This window comes from Pristiophorus japonicus, chromosome 7, assembly GCF_044704955.1.
Source record: "Pristiophorus japonicus isolate sPriJap1 chromosome 7, sPriJap1.hap1, whole genome shotgun sequence".
Classification (NCBI taxonomy): Eukaryota; Metazoa; Chordata; class Chondrichthyes; family Pristiophoridae; genus Pristiophorus; species Pristiophorus japonicus.
Window position 1 is genome coordinate 247029079 of NC_091983.1, and position 20047 is coordinate 247049125.

Sequence of the window (20047 nt, forward strand, 5' to 3'; positions counted from 1 at the left end):
ATCTAAATCATTAATATATATTGTAAACAGCTGGGGTCCCAGCACTGAGCCCTGCGGCACTCCACTAGTCACTGCCTGCCATTCTGAAAAGGACCCGTTTATCCTGACTCTCTGCTTCCTGTCCGCCAACCAGTTCTCTATCCACGTCAGTACATTACCCCCAATACCATGTGCTTTAATTTTGCACACCAATCTCTTGTGTGGGACCTTGTCAAAAGCCTTTTGAAAGTCCAAATACACCACATCCACTGGTTCTCCCTTCTCCACTCTACTAGTTACATCCTCAAAAAATTCCAGCAGATTTGTCGAGCATGATTTCCCTTTCATAAATCCATGCTGACTTGGACCTATCGTGTCACTGCTTTCCAAATGCGCTGCTATTTCATCTTTAATAATTGATTCCAACATTTTTCCCACTACTGATGTCAGGCTAACCGGTCTATAATTATCCATTTTCTTTCTCTCCTTTTTTAAAAAGGGGTGTTCCATTAGCTACCCTCCAGTCCATGGGAACTGATCCAGAGTCGATAGACTGTTGGAAAATGATCACCAATGCATTCACTATTTCTATGGCCACTTCCTGAAGTACTCTGGGATGCAGACTATCAGGCCCCAGGGATTTAGCGGCCTTCAATCCCATCAATTTCCCTATCACAGTTTCCCGTCTAATAAGGATATCCTTCAGTTCCTCCTTTTCACTAGACCCTCGGTCCCCTAGTACTTCTTTCGTGAAGACAAAACCGAAGTATTTGTTCAACTGATCTGCCATTTCTTTGTTCCCCATTATAAATTCACCTGAATATGACTGCATGGGACCTACGTTTGTTTTCATTAAGCTTTTTCTCTTCACATATCTATAGAAACTTTTGCAGTCAGTTTTTATGTTCCCAGCAAGCTTCCTCGCATACTCTATTTTCCCCCTCCTAATTAAACCCTTTGTCCTCTTCTGCTGAATTCTAAATTTCTCCCAGTCCTCAGGTTTGCTACTTTTTCTGGCCAATTCATATGCCTCTTCCTTAGATTTAACACTATCCTTAATTTCCCTTGTTAGCCACAGTTGAGCCACCTTCCCCATTTTATTTTTACTCCAGACAGGGATGTACAATTCTTGAAGTTCATCCATGTGATCTTTAAATGTTTGCCATTGCCTATCCACCATCAACCCTTTAAGTATCATTTGCCAGTCTATTCTAGCCGATTCACATCTCATACCATCGAAGTTACCTTTCCTTAATTTCAGGACCCTAGTCTCTGAATTAACTGTGTCACTCTCCATCTTAATAAAGAATCCTACCATATTATGGTCACTCTTCCCTAAGGGGCCTCGCACAATATTGCTAATTAGTCCTTTCTCATTACACATCATCCAGTCTCGGATGGCCAGCCCTCTAGTTGGTTCCTCGACATATTTGGTCTAGAAAACCATCCCTAATACATTCCAAGAAATCCTCCTCCACCATATGGCTACCAGTTTGGTTATCCCAATCTATCTATAGATATGCTCATGATAACTGCTGTACCTTTATTGCACGCATCCCTAATTTCTTGTTTGATGCTGTCCACAGCCTCACTACTACTGTTTGGTAGTCTGTACACAACTCCCACTAGCGTTTTCTGCCCTTTGGTATTCCGCAGCTCCACCCAGTGGAGAGTTTTCCCCCCCCGATTCTCATTGACTTTAGTTTTACTAGGGCTCCTTGATGCCACACTCCGTCAAATGCTGCATTGATGTCACGGGCAGTCACTCTCACCTCACCTCTGGAACTCAGATCTTTTATCCATGTTTGGACTACGGCTGTAATGTGGTCTGGAGCTGAATGGTCCTGGCGTAACCCAAACTGGGCATCGGTGAGCAGGTTATTGGTGAGCAGGTGCCGCTTGATAGCACTGTCAACGACACCTTCCATCACTTTACTAATGATTGAGAATAGACTGTGGGGCGGTAATTGGCCGGATTGGATTTATCTTGCTTTTTGTGAACAGCTCATACCTGGGCAGTTTCCCCATTGTCAGATCGATGCCAGTGTTGTAGCTGTACTCGAACAGCTTGACTAGAGCCGCAGCTAATTCTGGAGCACACGTGTTCAGCATGACAGCTGGGATGTTGTCGGGGCCCATAGCTTTTGCTGTATCCAGTGCGCTCAGCCATTTCCTGATATCACGTCAATCGACTTGGTTGAAGACTGGCTTCTGTGATGGTGGGGACCTCAGGAGGCTGATGTGGATCATCCAGATGGTTGCTGCAAACACTTCAGCCTTGTCTTTTGCACGCACATTCTGGACTCCGCCATCATTGAGGATGGGTATGTTCATGGAGCCTCCTCACCCAGTTGGTTGTTTAATGGTCCACCACCATTCACTACTGGATGTGGCAGGACTGTAGAGCTTTGATCTGATCCGTTGATCGTGGGATCACTTAGCACTGTTTAGCGTGCATGTAGACTTGTGTTGCAGCTTCTCCAGGTTGGGACTTCATTTTTTTTTTTTAAAAAGGTACTCCTAGTGCTGCTCCTGACATGCTCTTCTACACTCTTCGTTGAACCAGGGTTGGTCCCCTGGCTTGATGGTAATGGTAGTGAGGGATATGCCGGGCCATGAGGTTATAGATTGTGGTGGAATACAATTCTGCTGCTGATGACTCAGAGCCTCATGGATGCCCAGTTTTGAGCTGCTAGATTAGTTCCAAGCTATCCCATTTAGCATGGTGGTAGGGTCACAACCAAGTGGAGGGGGTCTTCAGTGTGAAAACAGGACTTCATCTCCACAATGACTGTGCAGTAGTCACTGCTACCTATGTTGTCATGGACAGATGCATCTGCGAAGGTAGATTGGTGAGGACAAGGTCAAGTAGGTTTTTCCCTCATGTTGGTTCTCTCACCACCTGCTGCAGGCACAGTCTGGCAGCTGTGCCCATCAGGATTCAGCCAGCTCGGTCAGTAGTGATGCACCCGAGCCACTCTTGGTGATGGAGATTGAAGTCCCCCACCCAGAGTACATTCTGTGCCCTTGCTACTCTTAGTGCTTCCTCCAAGTGGTGTTCAACATGGAGGCATTAGCTGAGGGATGGCAGTAGATGGTAATCAGCAGGAGGTTTCCTTGCCCATGCTTGATCTGAAGCCATGAGACTTCATGGGGTCTGCAGTCAATGTTGAGGACTTCCAGGGCCACTCCCTCTGTATACCACTGTGCCCCCACCCCTGGTGGGTCTATGCTGCCGGTGAGACAGGACATACCTAGGGATGGTGATGGAAGAGTTTGGGACACTGGCTGAAAGGTACGATTCTGAGTGTATGACTAGGTCAGGCTATTGCTTGATTCGTCTGTGGGACAGCTCTCCCAATTTGGTGAGGAGGACTTTGCAGGGTCGCCTAGATTGTGTGTGCTGTTGTTGTGTCCGTAGCCGGTGCTGAGGTCGATGCCAGTGGTCCGTCTGGTTTTATTCTTGTTATTCTTTCTTATAGCGTTTTTTTTTTACAACCAAGTGGCTTGCTGGGCCATTTTAGAGGGCAATTAACAGTCAACCACTTCGCTGTGGGTCTGGAGCCAGACCGGGTAAGCGCGGCAGATTTCCCACCCTAAAGGATATTAGTGTACCAAATAATATTGGTACACCGCCAGTGCATGCCACAACTCAATCAGGCTGTTCAGACAACGTAAACACTGATATCTCCAGTTAGCTACAACCTTTGGCACTCGAGCACAGGACTGGTTACAGTCGTGTAGTGTTTGGCGTATTTTCTGGTTTTGCTTCTTGTTATAACAGTGGTGTTTTCTGGAAGTTCACTGCACGTGAACGCAACACCCTAGAATATACCATGCAACAATGAGGTGACATACGAGTATAATGTTACCATACTGTGCGTTACATTTTCAAGCAGCCATAAATAAAATGCCCTCATTGTATGAGAGAGAGAGTGTGAAACCTAATATGGATGAGTTTAGACCAGTGAAATATTTAGGCTTTTAAATGAATGACCAAATGATATCACAACATCCGATCACTGCAAAAATAACGGTGAACATTTTGTTTCATCTTCCAAGTGGCACATACACATGCTTGCCCTTTGCACCCTGGAACATACGATTTCATCCCCCTGGATGGCTCAGTGGGTAGACACAGCATGGTGTCGTATTGAGTCACAAATATCAGGAAGATCCCAGGTTCAATTCTTTGTTTCACCCTGAGCTCAGCTTCCACCTCACATCCAACTAGTTATTAATGCGATTTATTTCACCTCAAAATTGCATTCACTCCACTACTACAGCCCACAGCTGTATCATCGCGTGGTTTCATTTCTCGAGCCTTCCTATTTCACCCCTCATAACCTACAACTTACCCAGTACCCCCCATCACTGCTGTGTTGTCAAGCTCCATTAGGTACCCTTGTCCAAGAATTGACTTAGTTCTTTATCAGCTTGCTTCTTCCAATCTCTGCAATCTCCACCAGCTCGATATCCGTTATGCACGCTCCATTCCGGCCATACAAACTTACGTCTTGCTTTTCACTCCTCCGCCATGGCAGGGTGGGGGGGGGGCTCCTTCAGCCACGATGCCACTGCTGGAATACCTTCCCTTGGCATCTCTGCCGTGTCACACCTCTCTCCATCAAAAGCCTACCAAGGACTCTCTTCTCTTTTAAAAAAAAAAGGATGCTTTTTGCCTCCACCTTTCCTGTCTCCTGCTAGATAGCCACATACAAGCCCCTTGAGCCTGCTCCGCCATTCAACAAGATCATGGCTGATCTGGCTGTGGACACAGCTCCACTGACCCGTCCGCTCCCCATAACCCTTAATTCCCTTATTGGTTAAAAATCTATCTATCTGTGACTTGAATACATTCAATGAGCTAGCCTCAACTGCTTCCTTGGGCAGAGAATTCCACAGATTCACAACCCTCTGGGAGAAGAAATTCCTTCTCAACTCGGTTTTAAATTGGCTCTCCCGTATTTTGAGGCTGTGCCCCCTAGTTCTAGTCTCCCCGACCAGTGGAAACAACCTCTCCGCCTCTATCGTGTCTATTCCTTTCATTATTTTAAATGTTTCTATAAGATCACCCCTCATCCTTCTGAACTCCAACGAGTAAAGACCCAGTCTACTCAATCTATCATCATAAGGTAACCCCCTCATCTCCGGAATCAGCCGAGTGAATCGTCTCTGTACCCCCTCCAAAGCTAGTATATCCTTCCTTAAATAAGGTGACCAAAACTGCACGCAGTACTCCAGGTGCGGCCTCACCAATACCCTATACAGTTGCAGAAGGACCACCCTGCTTTTGTACTCCATCCCTCTCGCAATGAAGGCCAACATTCCATTCGCCTTCCTGATTACCTGCTGCACCTGCAAACTAACTTTTTGGGATTCATGCACAAGAACTCCAAAAGAGTTTCATGCACAAGGACCCCCAGGTCCCTCTGCACCGCAGCATGTTGTAATTTCTCCCCATTCAAATAATATTCTCCCTTTTACTGTTTTTTTTTCCCCCCCAAGGTGGATGACCTCACACTTTCTGACATTGTATTCCATCTGCCAAACCTTAGCCCATTCGCTTAACCTATCTAAATCTCTTTGCAGCCTCTCTGTGTCCTCTACACAACCCATTTTCCCACTAATCTTTGTGTCATCTGCAAATTTTGTTACACTACACTCTGTCCCCTCTTCCAGGTCATCTATGTATATTGTAAACAGTTGTGGTCCCAGCACTGATCCCTGTGGCACACCACTAACAACCGATTTCCAACCCGAAAAGGAACCATTTCTCCCGACTCTCTGCTTTCTGTTTGCCAGCCAATTCTCGATCCATGCTAATACATTTCCTCTGACTCCACGTACCTTTATCTTCTGCAGTAACCTTTTGTGTGGCACCTTATCGAATGCCTTTTGGAAATCTAAATACACCACATCCATCGGTACACCTCTATCCACCATGCTCGTTATATCCTCAAAGAATTCCAGTAAATTAGTTAAACATGATTTCCCCTTCATGAATCCATGCTGCATCTGCTTGATTGCACTATTCCTATCTAGATGTCCCGCTATTTCTTCCTTAATGATAGCTTCAAGCATTTTCCCCACTACAGATGTTAAACTAACCGGCCTATAGTTATCTGCCTTTTGTCTGCCCCCTTTTTTAAACAGAGGCGTTACATTAGCTGCTTTCCAATCTGCTGGTACCTCCCCAGAGTCCAGAGAATTTTGGTAAACCCAGTAAAGTGCACCGGGATAGGTTAGAATGTGAACAGTACAGTAATGCAATTTGTTATTGCCTGATCTCAGTCAAGGCAGCAGCTGGGGCACTGCAGTTGACCTCGGTAGCTCTGGGCGAAGGAAGGAAAAACGAACAAATCAGCAAGTGTTGCTGCTCCCGATTACTATCCGTGACCACTGCTGTACAATGCAGTCATGGACACTGAATGGCGACAGTATCAGGTTGGCTGCAGTGCCCTCTACAGTCTTGGAGACTGCCAATACTCACTATCAAGATTTGCATAAAATGGCTCCTGTGGTGAGGTACAAGTGTCCGCACTCGCATGACCCAGCACCCGGATGGAAGAGGCAAAAAAAGTGAGCAACACTGGGATGAAATCATCGTGTATTGTGTTGAGCCAGAAGCTTTATGAATAACTCTGTCTGGAAAAACCAGCTAAAATACAATCATTGCAAACGTGCCCGTTTCTGGAAATTAAATCCTCCCCCCAACAGAAACTGCTAGACTTACGTTTAACTCCTCCATCTTGTCGATAGCGGTTTTTGAATCCAGCAATTTGTTTGTTAGCTCCACAATCTCCCAGTCAAGGGTCTTCTTATCCAGCTCAGCTTTTTTAATCTGGAGGAATGGGAACAGATACGTTGAACACTTGGACCAAACGAAGTGAGTAAAAGAGAAAAGACACGTACGGCACGTTTGTTCAGACAAGGCACAAGGTTGCAAATGTGGGGAAATGCTCATGTAACTCTAGTGTAGATGAGGTATTCTTTAGAGGCTGGATGGTGCAGGACAACATAGAGGGAGTTCTGTGCTGCATCAAACCCACTACGGGACATTTCTGAGGCTAATTGGTGTGGAGATTAAAAAATGATTCATCCGTAGCGAAGTCAGTACAATGATTACAATGGAAACTTCAGCAGCTAGATTCCATAACAAAAGCATGAAAGCCAACAATAACTGCTGAGTCAGGAATGATGCAGGACAGCAGTGGAGAACTGGAACTGAAAGAGTTCTCGCAGCAGAAACTCTGGGGCGGGAGGTGAATGCAGGTTTCAGCATTGGATTGATGCATGCAATAACACTACATTTAACTGCGGTGTTGTTTTTAGTTGTAAGTAGATGTGATGTTTTCATGCCACACTTTGAAATAATGCTTTGTAGCCAAGCTTTGAGTTATTAAACTGAAACCAAGTGAACAGCACACCCCATTAGTTTCTACCACATGTAGTGCTATGTCCCTGTCACACCCCCACCATTATTTACCAGACAACTGAAGCAAAGACACGGATATGCCATTGGGCCTTCCTAATACAACAAGCTGCACCGAGGGACGTCTCAATTGTTTGTGTACACTTTATCCTATCAGAGGGCAAAACAGTTTCCTAACAGTGGGCAATAGTGAGATTCTGCCCTTCCATCAGACCAGTTGTGCTGTAACTGTATATACCCCTGGGCAGTGTGTGAACATAAGAAATAGGAGCAGTAGGCCATACGGCCCCTCGAGCCTGCTCCGCCATTTAATACGATCATGGCTGATCTGATCATGGACTCAGGTCCACTTCCCTACCCGCTCCCCATAACCCCTTATTCCCCTATCGTTTAAGAAACTGTCTATTTCTGTCTTAAATTTATTCAATGTCCCAGCTTCCACAGCTCTGAGGCAGTGAATTCCACAGATTTACAACTCTCAGAAGAAATTTCTCCTCATCTCCGTTTTAAATGGACGGCCCCTTATTCTAAGATCATGCCCCCTAGTTCTAGTCTCCCCCATCAGTGGAAACATCCTCTCTGCATCCACCTTGTCAAGCCCCCTCAATCTTATACGTTTCGATACGATTACCTCTCAATTTTGCTCACTGATTGCAGCTGGCAGGAGGAGCGTGACTAAAGCAAGGAGGAGAGAGGTGGAAATGTGGGAGATGGGACACAAACGTGGAGCACAGAGAGAGCCAGAATCAAAGGCGGACAACCAGAAGTGAGAGCAATGTGTGTGTGTGAGAAGAGAAAGGGCAAAATGGAAGAGCAAGAGTAAAGGAGGAGGGAGCTTTTTATACCAACAACCGAAATGAACGGAGATGGAGCCAAACTGTGAGAGAGGGGGGAGGGCGGGAAAGAGAACGTGTTTGGGTGGAATCAGCGCATGGGCGGAGCATCTGTGCGGGTGGGACATGGGTGGGTGGGGCAGGCGTGTACCCGGGGCATGCGTGTGGGCACGACCAGCACGCGGTTGAGGGCATGTGCATGGGCAGGGCATGCGTGTTCTCCCCCAAAGCTTCTGTGTCTCCTATCTCACCATCTTTTAATTAAATCGAATCACTAACTAAATACTCAATGTAGTTTTAGGTTTTCCAACTTGAGAACATGATCTGAAATATCAAATTCCATACAATGCACTGCAGCCTGGGGTTTAGCATCACCAGAATTACTACTTGATCACCCTCAAATTTTGTGCATTTATTAAATGCAGTCCTAGAGACTGGACTTGCTGAATCATTTCTTGGATTTACTCTCAGGTCAACAGCTTTTAAAATTCTAAAATAGATATTCCTGGGATATTACCCTTCAGATGCAAAAATGTTTGAATTTTCTGCTTTTTGCCAGTAAAAAATGTACTTCGTTTAAAAGAAAAAGGGGTTTCGCCAAATTAGATAAATGCAGGAACATGAGGATAGAATAGGAGGTGAGTGATTCATTTCAACAGGAAACTAGCTGCTCGATATTTGTACAATGTTCAATGGACAGAATTTTGTAAGAACAAAGTAGACAGACCTCAATATTTAATCCTATTCATTCCGCACTCCTATTCTAAAATATCTCATGATATTGTGCCTTGTGCAATTTGATATTTCAGATCATGTTCTCAAGATGGTAAACCTAAAACTACATTGAGTATCTAGAGTCAGTGATTGGATTTAATTAAAAGAAGATGGTGAGACAGGAGACAGAGAAGCTTTGGGGGATGATACAGGGAGAAAGAAAGAGCAAAGACAGGAAACTTGAATGAAAATAAGCAAGCACCGACAGTTGTCTCCAAGCAAAATCAAACCATGTGTGTATCAAGCTGGGACTTAGTCCAATATGTGAACAGTGTGAGCAAGACCTTTGCGACTGTACCAATCCTCCACTTTTCAGGGAACAGTCATGTAAAATGGTGATTGGCAGAGGTATACCGGAGAACTATTTACATTAAATATAGTGGGACTAAATTAATTCACCGGACACCCACAATTCCAATAATGAATCGTTCAATCCTAGCTCCAGACACCCTGCCTTCCCCTCTTTTAAGACATAGCATTGATTGCACAGGCCGATATGGTACTAAGCTGTAAAGAATAGGAATAGCTATTCTTGAGCTGGCCTTGAGATTGGTTTGGGGGAAGAGGCAGGGGAAAGGAGAGAGATACTGGGTAGGATTCCTGCTGCTCAACACCATTCCTTGGCTCCTGCTGGAAATCGCACGTGTGGATATCGGGTGAGGACAGGATCAGGCTTCTGAACAATTTCCCCCATGGTCAAATAGGTTGTTGAGACTAGTGAAGACTCATATAGCAGAACTGGACACCGAGTGAGGGATTGAAGGGATGCTATCTATAAACCCATTCCTCGAGAGGGGAAACAAAAATAATGGCACTCTCATTGGAAGAGGCACCATGGTGGACTGATCAGCTCCAACAAGATTATTAGGATATGTATATTTTACCATAAGTGTCTATTAAAGCCGAGAAAATCATGGCATTTAAAAGGGAATTGGATACTTGAAGAAAAATATTAAGCAAAGGGCCAGTAAATAGGCTTTGCGTAGATAACTGATGTGAAGCTGGCACACACAGGTCTCATTTTATGCTGTAATTCGAGATTCTAAAACATTCAGATAAATGACAAGGCTTCTAAAACATAAATTTACCAAAGGCGGCAACATCTTTGTCTCCTTACCATGTGAATACAAAATGCTGGGCTCCTGAGACAAAGAACTCATTCAAGATTAATGAATTAGCTCTTAGCTTACCCCATACATACAGCTAAGTCAAAAAGAATAAAGTGGCCCAGTACATAGCTGCTTTGACATGTCACTTGTTACTTGGGCTGGTGTTCTCTTGATACATTAGGCCCGACATTGTGGAAAAAACAGATCCTGTTTCTTGGGACGAATCATCAAATCTAGCCAAGATAGTGAGCTTTCTACTCCCATGGAGTTCCCAAAAGGTGTTGGATACAAAATAGGTCAAATAGTGTTGCTTTTTGATCTAAAAATATACAAAACATAACTGGCAGACGTAATAGCGGAGAGCGAGGGGGGGGGGGGGAGGGTGAGGCGGAGAGCGAGGGGGGGGGGGAGGGTGAGGCGGAGAGCGAGGGGGGGAGGGTGAGGCGGAGAGCGAGGGGGGGGGGAGGGGGAGGCGGAGAGCGAGGGGGGAAAGGGGGAAGAGGCGGAGAGCGAGGGGGGGAGGGGGAGGCGGAGAGCGAGGGGGGGAGGGGGAGGCGGAGAGCGAGGGGGGGAGGGGGAGGCGGAGAGCGAGGGGGAGGCGGAGAGCGAGGGGGGGAGGGTGAGGCGGAGAGCGAGGGGGGGGGAGGGGGAGGCGGAGAGCGAGGGGGGGGGAGGGGGAAGAGGCGGAGAGCGAGGGGGGAGGGGGGAGGCGGAGAGCGAGGGGGGAAAGGGGGAAGAGGCGGAGAGCGAGGGGGGAAAGGGGGAAGAGGCGGAGAGCGAGGGGGGGAAGAGGCGGAGAGCGAGGGGGGGAAGGGGGAGGCGGAGAGCGAGGGGGGGAGGGGGAGGCGGAGAGCGAGGGGGGGGAGGGGGAGGCGGAGAGCGAGGGGGGGAGGGGGAGGCGGAGAGCGAGGGGGGGAAAGGGGGAAGAGGCGGAGAGCGAGGGGGGGAAGGGGGAGGCGGAGAGCGAGGGGGGGGGAAGGGGGAAGAGGCGGAGAGCGAGGGGGGGGGAGGGGGGAGGCGGAGAGCGAGGGGGGGGAAGGGGGAAGAGGCGGAGAGCGAGGGGGGGAGGGGGAGAGCGAGGGGGGCGGGGAGGGGGGAGGCGGAGAGCGAGGGGGGGGAGGGGGGAGGCGGAGAGCGAGGGGGGGGGTAAGGGGGGTGGCGGAGAGCGAGGGGGGGGGTAAGGGGGAAGAGGCGGAGAGCGAGGGGGGGAGGGGGAGAGCGAGGGGGGCGGGGAGGGGGGAGGCGGAGAGCGAGGGGGGGGGGAGGGGGGAGGCGGAGAGCGAGGGGGGGGTAAGGGGGGTGGCGGAGAGCGAGGGGGGGAGGGGGAGGCGGAGAGCGAGGGGGGGAGGGGGAGGCGGAGAGCGAGGGGGGGAGGGGGAGGCGGAGAGCGAGGGGGGGAGGGGGAGGCGGAGAGCGAGGGGGGGAGGGGGAGGCGGAGAGCGAGGGGGGGAGGGGGGAGGCGGAGAGCGAGGGGGGGAGGGGGAGGCGGAGAGCGAGGGGGGGAGGGGGGAAGAGGCGGAGAGCGAGGGGGGGAGGGGGAGGCGGAGAGCGAGGGGGGGAGGGGGGAGGCGGAGAGCGAGGGGGGGAGGGGGGAGGCGGAGAGCGAGGGGGGAAGGGGGAGGCGGAGAGCGAGGGGGGGGGGAGGGGGGAGGCGGAGAGCGAGGGGGGGAGGGGGAGAGCGAGGGGGGGAGGGGGAGGGGGAGAGCGAGGGGGGGAGGGGGAGGGGGAGAGTGAGGGGGGGAGGGGGGAGGGGGAGAGCGAGGGGGGGAGGGGGGAGGCGGAGAGCGAGGGGGGGAGGGGGAGAGCGAGGGGGGAGGGGGAGGGGGAGAGTGAGGGGGGAGGGGGGAGGGGGAGAGCGAGGGGGGGGAGGGGGGAGGCGGAGAGCGAGGGGGGGAGGGGGAGGCGGAGAGCGAGGGGGGGAGGGGGGTGGCGGAGAGCGAGGGGGGGTAAGGGGGAGGCGGAGAGCGAGGGGGGAGGGGGAGAGCGAGGGGGGGAGGGGGAGGGGGAGAGCGAGGGGGGGAGGGGGGAGGGGGAGAGCGAGGGGGGGGGGTAAGGGGGAGGCGAAGAGCGAGGGGGAGGGGGAGTTGCAAAGATAGAGGAGGAAGGTGAGATGAAGAGCAAGAGAGGGTGAGAAGGGGTGTGGAGACAGACATGGGGGGGGGGGGGAAGCTGGTATGGACAGCGAGATAGGGAAAGGGATACGGAGAGTGAGATAGATGGTTACGGTGACATAGAATTGAGGAGAGACAGCATGAAATGCTGAAAGGAGTAAGAGAAATTGAGAGAGAGACAAAGAAAGAGATCGAGACAGAAAAAAAGGATGGAGAAAGGAAAAAATGGCCAAGAGTAATGGGGAGGTTGCAGCACTGCAGTGTAAGCTCTGCACTGCATCGGGCTCTTGATGTACAAGATTTATTTCACACTTCCAGTTAGATCAAACTTTAAAACTCTTTATTTCCCTAACTGTTTTGCTCATATTTACGCGTAGACACGACCAATCTGAACAGACATTGAAAATGAAACTGGTGACTAACCCCAAACGTTATCCCACTACACTGTGTAGAAATATATGGAATTAATAGTTTGGGACGTCAGGACATGTTTCTTTGTTAAAATGATACTTATCTATTAAAAGTATCTCGGTATAATGCTGATCAACATTTTACCATTTGATGTCACTGAACCAGGCATACAATTATCTGTGCAAAATACCATCTTAGTACCTTTTCTGCCGATAATTATGGCAATCACTGCAAAGAAGCAGACATTGTGTATAACTCGGGTGGGAAGATACCAAAACTCCTCTTGCTGCCTCATTTACAATTATTCTTTGCACTGTAGAATCTGGTGTCAGTTATATATTTAGCTCACACTCTAATTTTAATACTTTGCTCCTTTTGACACAGTATTAGTGTCAAGAATGACCTTTTTTTAAAAAATACTCGCATGCTCCCCTCCTTTCCTGAAAGCATGGATATATAGTTCCGGAGGTGCTGGTAGCCCCCAGGATTGCACAATTGGGACAACACGCCCAAGTCCAATCCTATTCTCAGCTGTCGTGCACACGTACACATTTTTCAGCACAAGTCACTGGACAGTGATCAGGAATGGAACACTGTCAAACCTTTTCCTGCACAGGGACTCGAGGCTGTCCTAGCTGAGATCACTCATTCAGCACACACGAGGAATGGAGCCTGGGCCCTTACAGTGTGACTCACTGTATAACAGATAGCACTTTTACCAATTCCAATAATTAATGCACCAGTAGCAGCTGTAAAATGTGGAACTGTTCGACTCTGAACAGGATCAATGATATTTGTTATGCAAACAGATTAGAGATTATTGGTATTTGGTGCTATCTTGACATCTCTATCAATAGCTGTAAAGCAGAGAAATGGAGAAAAGAAAGACGCAACTGCATAGATCCAGCTTTGGCTGATAGAGGCCTGACACACACCAGAGGCAGCAGCGGCAGCGTGAGGAGAGAAAGAGAACATACATGAGTGATACAGCAATGAAAAATGAAATTACTGTGCAAATGCACTAGTGGTCGACTGGTACAAATAACCCACTTTGTACTGGCACTTTCACTGCAGCCCATTCTAGCAGGTAAAACAGACATGGGTAACAGATCTGTAACAGCACCAAGGGCTCCTGGGGAGGGAGGAAGAAATAAGAATCACAATTGAATTCATCAGCCCAAAACCTGGTCAATATCTGCTAACCTGCAATGAATCTAATATCAGTTTAAAACAGTGGTCACTATTAATTAGACTTAGTTAAACTGCTGCTGGCCTCTTCAGCTGGATTTAATTGCATTGGTTAACAGTAAAACCATGTGTGTTCTAGTCCAATATCTGTACCTAATCAATGGGCAGCCCTGGGGACAGCGCAAGTCTTGAATGTGGCATTGCAGAAGATGTAGCAACACCAGATGCACATTTGCATTACTTACCTAATCTAAACCATGTTATATAACATGGGGCCTTCAGGAAACAAACATCACACTGTATCCTTCTAACGAGTAGAGGACATCTCAAGGATAATTCATTGTCTTGTTGCTGTAAGCAGTTTCTAGCAACGTGGAACTGCCACTGTAAACACAGATATATCTGTTCCTGATATACCTCCATACTGCATTACTGTCTCCGGATGACCAAAAGCAAGAGTTTTATACCAGCCATGCAGGTTTCCAGCAAATGCCTCAACAGATATCTGGTTAATGCTCACTACCCATTCCAGCTCAGTTTTGCAAATTCAACTGTTCTCTTCGAACCTTTTATTGAAAAAAACCCAATATGTCTATTTTTTAATAAATTGTGCACGAGAAACTGAACACGAAGGAATGGTCTTAAGTGTCAGCTGTGGCTCAGTGACAGCACTCTTACTCCTGTGTCAGAAGATTGTGGGTTCAAGTCCCACTCCAGAGATTTGAGCTCTTAATCCAGACTGACACATCACTGTAGTACGGAGGAAGTGCTGCACTGTCGGAGATGCCGTCTTTCAGATGAGACATTAAACCGAGACTCCCGTCTGCCCTCTCAGATGGATGTAAAAAATATCGTGGCACTATTATACGAGCAGTGGAGATCTTCCTGGTGTCCTGGCCAATATTTGTGTCTCAACCAACATCACTAAAACTATTACAAAAGCATAATACTGCAGATGCTGAAATCTGAAATAGAAACAGAAAATGCTCGAAATCTCAGCGGGTCAGGCAGTAGCTGTGGAGAAAGAAAGTGAGTTAATTTTTCGGGTTAATGACCTGACGTTCTGACGAAGGGTCATCGACCTGAAACATTAACTGTTTCTCTCTCCACAGATGCTGCCTGACCCGCTGAGATTTCAAGCATTTTCTGTTCTTATATCACTAAAACTGTATCTCATTGTGTTTGTGGGATCTTGCCATCCGTAATTTGGCTGCCGCTCCATTACAATAGTGACTACAACTCAAAGATACTTTGACCAGTGTTGCATCTAGTTATGGGGAACGGAGTAGGGCACGTTGAGTGTGCTTCAGTGGGAGAACACTGGGCTAATATAGTTAGCATAATACAATTTGGTTTAAAGTAGTAATGGACTGGGACAAAGAAAAATCAACGGTAAAAATATCAGCTGGGAGAGCGCAAATTTCAGTGATTTGATAAGGGATCTAATCAGATGGACTGGAAAAAAGATTGACCAGGAAACTGCAAATGGGCAATATCAGGCCTTCAAAGCGGAAGTAGCTTGTGTGCAAACAAAGTATATTCCAGTAAGGAAGAAAGATGGGGCATCCAAAGCTAGAGCTCCAGAGATGACAAAGGAAATAGAGGTTCAAATAAAATAGAAAAAGGAATTGTGACAAATGTGTCAGGTAGAGATACAGTCGAAAACCAGGTAGAATGCAGGAGAAATTGAAAAAGATACAAGAAGGGCAAAGAAAGAGTAAGAGAAAAGATTAGTGGGTAACAAGAGGGAAACCAAAAGCCCTTTACAAACATATAAAAAGTAAAAGGATAGTTAAAAAAATGAAGGGACAAAAAAGGAAATCTTATGGAGGTACTGAATGAGTACTGTGCATTTGTCTTCATAAGAGGATGACATTAATATTGCAGTAGAGGAGGAGGATAGTGATATCGGATAGGAGAGAAATAGATAGAAAGGTGGTGCTCAATAGGTTGGCATCATTCAAAGTTATCGCCACCCTGTCCAGATGGGATGTATCCTACGTTACTGAGGGAAGCTAGGATGGAGATAACAGAATCTCTGACCTCAATCTTCCAATCCTTTTTGGATCTGGGAATCGTGCAAGAATGGAGGATTGCAAATGTTACATCCCTGTTCAAAAAAGGAGAAGGATTATCCTGGTAACTACAGGCCAATCAGTCCAACGTCAGTGGTGGGAACAGCTAAAGACAATTGTCGAGGACAAAAATACTATTCACTTGGAGCAACATGCATTAAGGGACATTCAGCACGGATTTGTTAAACACAAATCGTGTCTGACTAACTTGATTGAGTTCTTTGATGAAGGAACAGAGAGGGTTGATGAAGGTAGTAGGGAAGATATAGTCGAAATGGACTTTCAAAAAGCATTTGGTAAAGTAACTAATAACAGATTTATTCAGAAATTAGAAACACATGGTATTTGGGTACAGGATGGGAGGTAGAGAGTAGATCTTTTTCTGACTTGTTATATATAAATGGCCTGGACTTGGGTATAGGAAGTACAATTTTGAATTTTGCAGATGATATAAAACTTGGCAACGTAGTCAATAGTGAGCAGGATAGTAGCAGACTTCAGGGGGACATCTAGACTGGTGAAATAGGCAGGCTCATGGCAGGTACAATTTAATACGAATAATTGCTATGTTTCTATAGGAATGGGGTACTGAAGTTGCATGTTCAGCCATGAACTCATTGAATGGCAGTACAGGCTCGAAGGGCCGAATGGCCTACTCCTGCACCTATTTTCTATTGCGAAGTGATGCACTTTGGGAGAAACAACATGGAGAGGCAATATAATCTCAATGATACTATTTTGACAGGGGTGCAAGGGCAGAGAAGGTTAAGGAGACCTAATAGAGGTATTCAAAATTATGAGGGATTTTAAAAGAGCAAGTAGTGAGAAATTGTTTCTTCTTGCAAGTAGGTTGGTAATGATGCTTTTTTTAAAAAATTCGTTCATGGGATGTGGGCGTTGCAGACAAGGCCAGCATTTATTGCCCATCCCTAATTGCCCTGGAGAAGATGGTGGCGAGCCGCCTTCTTGAACAGCTACAGTCCGTGTAGTGAAGGTGCTCCCAGTGCTGTTCGGGAGGGAGTTCCAGGATTTTGACCTAGCGACGATGAAGGAACGGCGATATACTTTCAAGCTCGGCTGATGTGAGACTTGGGAGGGGAACGTGGAGGTGGTGGTGTTCCATGAGCCTGCTGCCCTTGTCCTTCTAGGTGGTAGAGGTTGTGGGTTTGGGAGGAGCTGGCGATGAAGCCTTGGCGAGTTGCTGCAGTGAATCTTAGAGGGTACACACTGCAGCCACGATACGCCAGTGGTGGAAGGAGTAAACATTTAAGGTGGTGGATGGACTGCCAATCAAGCGGGCTGCTTTGTCCTGGATGGTGTCGAGCATCTTGAGCGTTCTTGGACCTGCAGTCAGCCAGGCAAGTGGAGAGTACTTGCCTGTACTCACGGAGCAGAGGAGCCTCTGACCTGCTCTTGTTGCCACAGTGTGTGTGTGGCTGGTCCAGTTAAGTTTCTGGTGAATGGCGACGCCCAGGATGTTGATGGTTGGGAATTCGGCGATGGTAATACCATTGAATGTCATGGGACAGTGGTTAGACTTTTGCTTGTTGGAGATGGTCATTGCCTGGCACTTGTGTGGCGCATACATTACTTGCCACTTATCAACCCAAACCTGAATGTCCTTCATTCAGGTCTTGCTGCATGATGGCATAGACTGCTTCATATTCTGAGGAGTTACAATTGGCACTGAACACTGCAGTCATCAGTGAACATCGCCACTTTTGACGTTATGATGGAGTAAAGGTTACTGATGAAGTAGCTGAAGATGGTTCGGCATCGGGCATTGCCCTGATGAACTCCTTCAGCAATGTCCTGGGGTTGTGATGATTGACCTCCAACCACCATAACCATCTTCCTTTGTACTAGGTATGACTCCAGCCAGTGGAGAGTTTTCCCCCGATTCCCAATGACTTTGATTTTACTAGACTCCCTGATGCCACACTCAGTCAAATACTGCCTTGATGTCAAGGGCAGTCACTCTCACCTCACCTCTGGAATTCAGCTCTTTTGTCCATGTTTAGACCAATATTTAGAGGTCTGGAGCCAAGTGGTCCTGTTGGAACCCAAACTGGGCATCGGTGAGTAAGGTTATTGGCGATTAACAACCACTTAATAGCACTGTCGACAACACCTTCCATCAGTTTGCTGATGATTGAGAGTAGACTGATGGGGCGGTAATTGGCCAGTTTGGATTTGTCCTACTTTTTGTGGACAGGACATACCTGGGCAGTTTTCCACATTGTCAGACAGATGCCAGTGCTGTAGCTGTACTGGAACAGCTTGGCTACAGGTGTGACTAGTTCTCGAGTACAAGGTCATAGATTTAACATAATTGGCAAAAGAGCTAGAGCAGAAATGAGGGGAAATTTCTTTACAGCGGGTTGTTAAGATCTGGAAGGCACTACCAGAAAGGCTGGTGGAATCAGATTCCATAGAACTAGGGGCCATAAATACAAGATAGCTACTAATAAATCCAATATGGAAGGAAGAAATTTCTTAAAACAGAGTGGTTAGAATAAGGAACTCATTACCTCAAAGTAGTTGAGGCAAATAGCTTAGATGCTTTCAAAAGGAAACTAGGCGACTAAATGAGAAAGGGGAATAGAAAGATATGTTAAAAGGCTGAGATGAGGGAGACAGAATGGGAGACGACTCGTATAGAGTATAAACACCAGCACAGACTAGTTGGGCCGAATGGCTTGTCTCTGTGCTGCAAGATTCTATTCTATAGTGTCCTGAGGCTGTGAAAAGTGCCAGAAGAATGCAATTATTTTTCTTTCATTTTTTTTAATGAAAGCAGACTAGCGGGAACTTAAAAGCAGCGCCGTCCAGCGAGAGACCTGCAGACCAGCGGGAATTTAAAAGCAGCGAGCTGGGAGCAGCACCAAGGGAAGAGTGATCATAGCATGGTAGAATTTCAAATTCAGTTTGAGGTTGAGACAGTTAGGTGACCTGAACTTAAATTAAGACAATTACAATGGTATGAAGGCAGAGTTGGCTAATGTGGACTGGGAAAATAGATTAAAGGGTACGACGGTAGATAAGCAGTGGCAAACAATTAGAGATATTTCCTATCTCTCAGGAAAGATATATTCCAATGAGAATGAAAGACTAAGAGAAGGATGAACCATCCGTGGCTAATTAAATGAAGTAAAGGATGCTATCAAATTGAAAACAAAGGCATGCACAATGTTGCAAAGATTACTGGAAGGCCAGGGGATTAGGACATTTTTAGAAACCAGCAAAGGACGACTAAAAAAAAAGAGAGAGAGAAGATGGATTATGAGAGCAACCTAGCAAGAAATATAAAAACAGACAGCAAGAGCTTCTACAGGTATATAAAAAGGAAGAGAGCAGCTAAACTAAATGTTGGTCCCTTGATGAGACTGTGGAATTAATAATGGGAAACAGGGAAATGGCAGAAACTTTGAACAGATATTTTGTATCAGTCTTCACGTAGAAGACACTAAAAGCATCCTAATAATTGATAATCAAGGAGCTATTGGAGGGGGAAACTTAAAACAATCACTATCACTAAAGAAGTACTAAGCAAACTAATGGGACTAAAGGTGAACAAGTCCCCTGGACCTGATGGCATGTATTCTAGGGTCTTAAATGAAATGGCTGCAGAGATAGTGGATGCATTGGTTGTAATCTACCAACATTCCCTGGATTCTGGAGAGGTCCTAGCGGAGTGGAAAACCGCAAATGGAACGCCACTATTTAAGAAAGGAGGGAGTCAGAAAGCAGGAAATTATAGACCAGTTAGCATAACATCTATCATTGGGAAAATACTGCAGTCAGTCATTAAGGAAGTAGCAGGACATTTAGAATATCATAATGCAGTCAGAGTCAGCATGATTTTATGAAAGGGAAATCATGTTTGACAAATTTGCTGCAGTTCTTTGAGGATGTAACGAACAGAGTGGATAAGGGGGAACCAGTTGATGTCGCATATTTGGATTTTCAGAAACCTTTCGATAACGTGCCACAAAATGTTACTACATAAGATAAAAGCTCACAGGCTTGGGGGTAATATATTAGCGTGGATAAAGGATTGGCTAACTAACAGAAAACAGAGTGTCGGGATAAATGGGTAATTTTCAGGTTGGCAAACAGTAACTAGTGGGGT

The 20047-nt window shown here is 46.8% G+C and overlaps 1 protein-coding gene across 12 annotated transcripts in view; it reads right to left on the minus strand.

Annotated features, from left to right (window-relative positions):
* Positions 1-20047, minus strand: part of tjap1 (tight junction associated protein 1 (peripheral)) — a 258207-nt gene that overhangs the window by 87779 nt on the left and 150381 nt on the right. For 11 of the 12 annotated variants that reach the window (XR_011593916.1, XR_011593915.1, XR_011593914.1 and 8 more), the window contains one exon: positions 6716-6823. Coding sequence is in view for 7 of the 12 variants with exons in the window: in XM_070885872.1 (XP_070741973.1) it covers positions 6716-6823 (108 nt within the window). In the remaining 5 variants the exon portion in view is untranslated. Of the gene's footprint in view, positions 1-6715; positions 6824-20047 lie in introns of those variants that run through there. The other variant, XM_070885874.1, reaches the window with a different exon arrangement.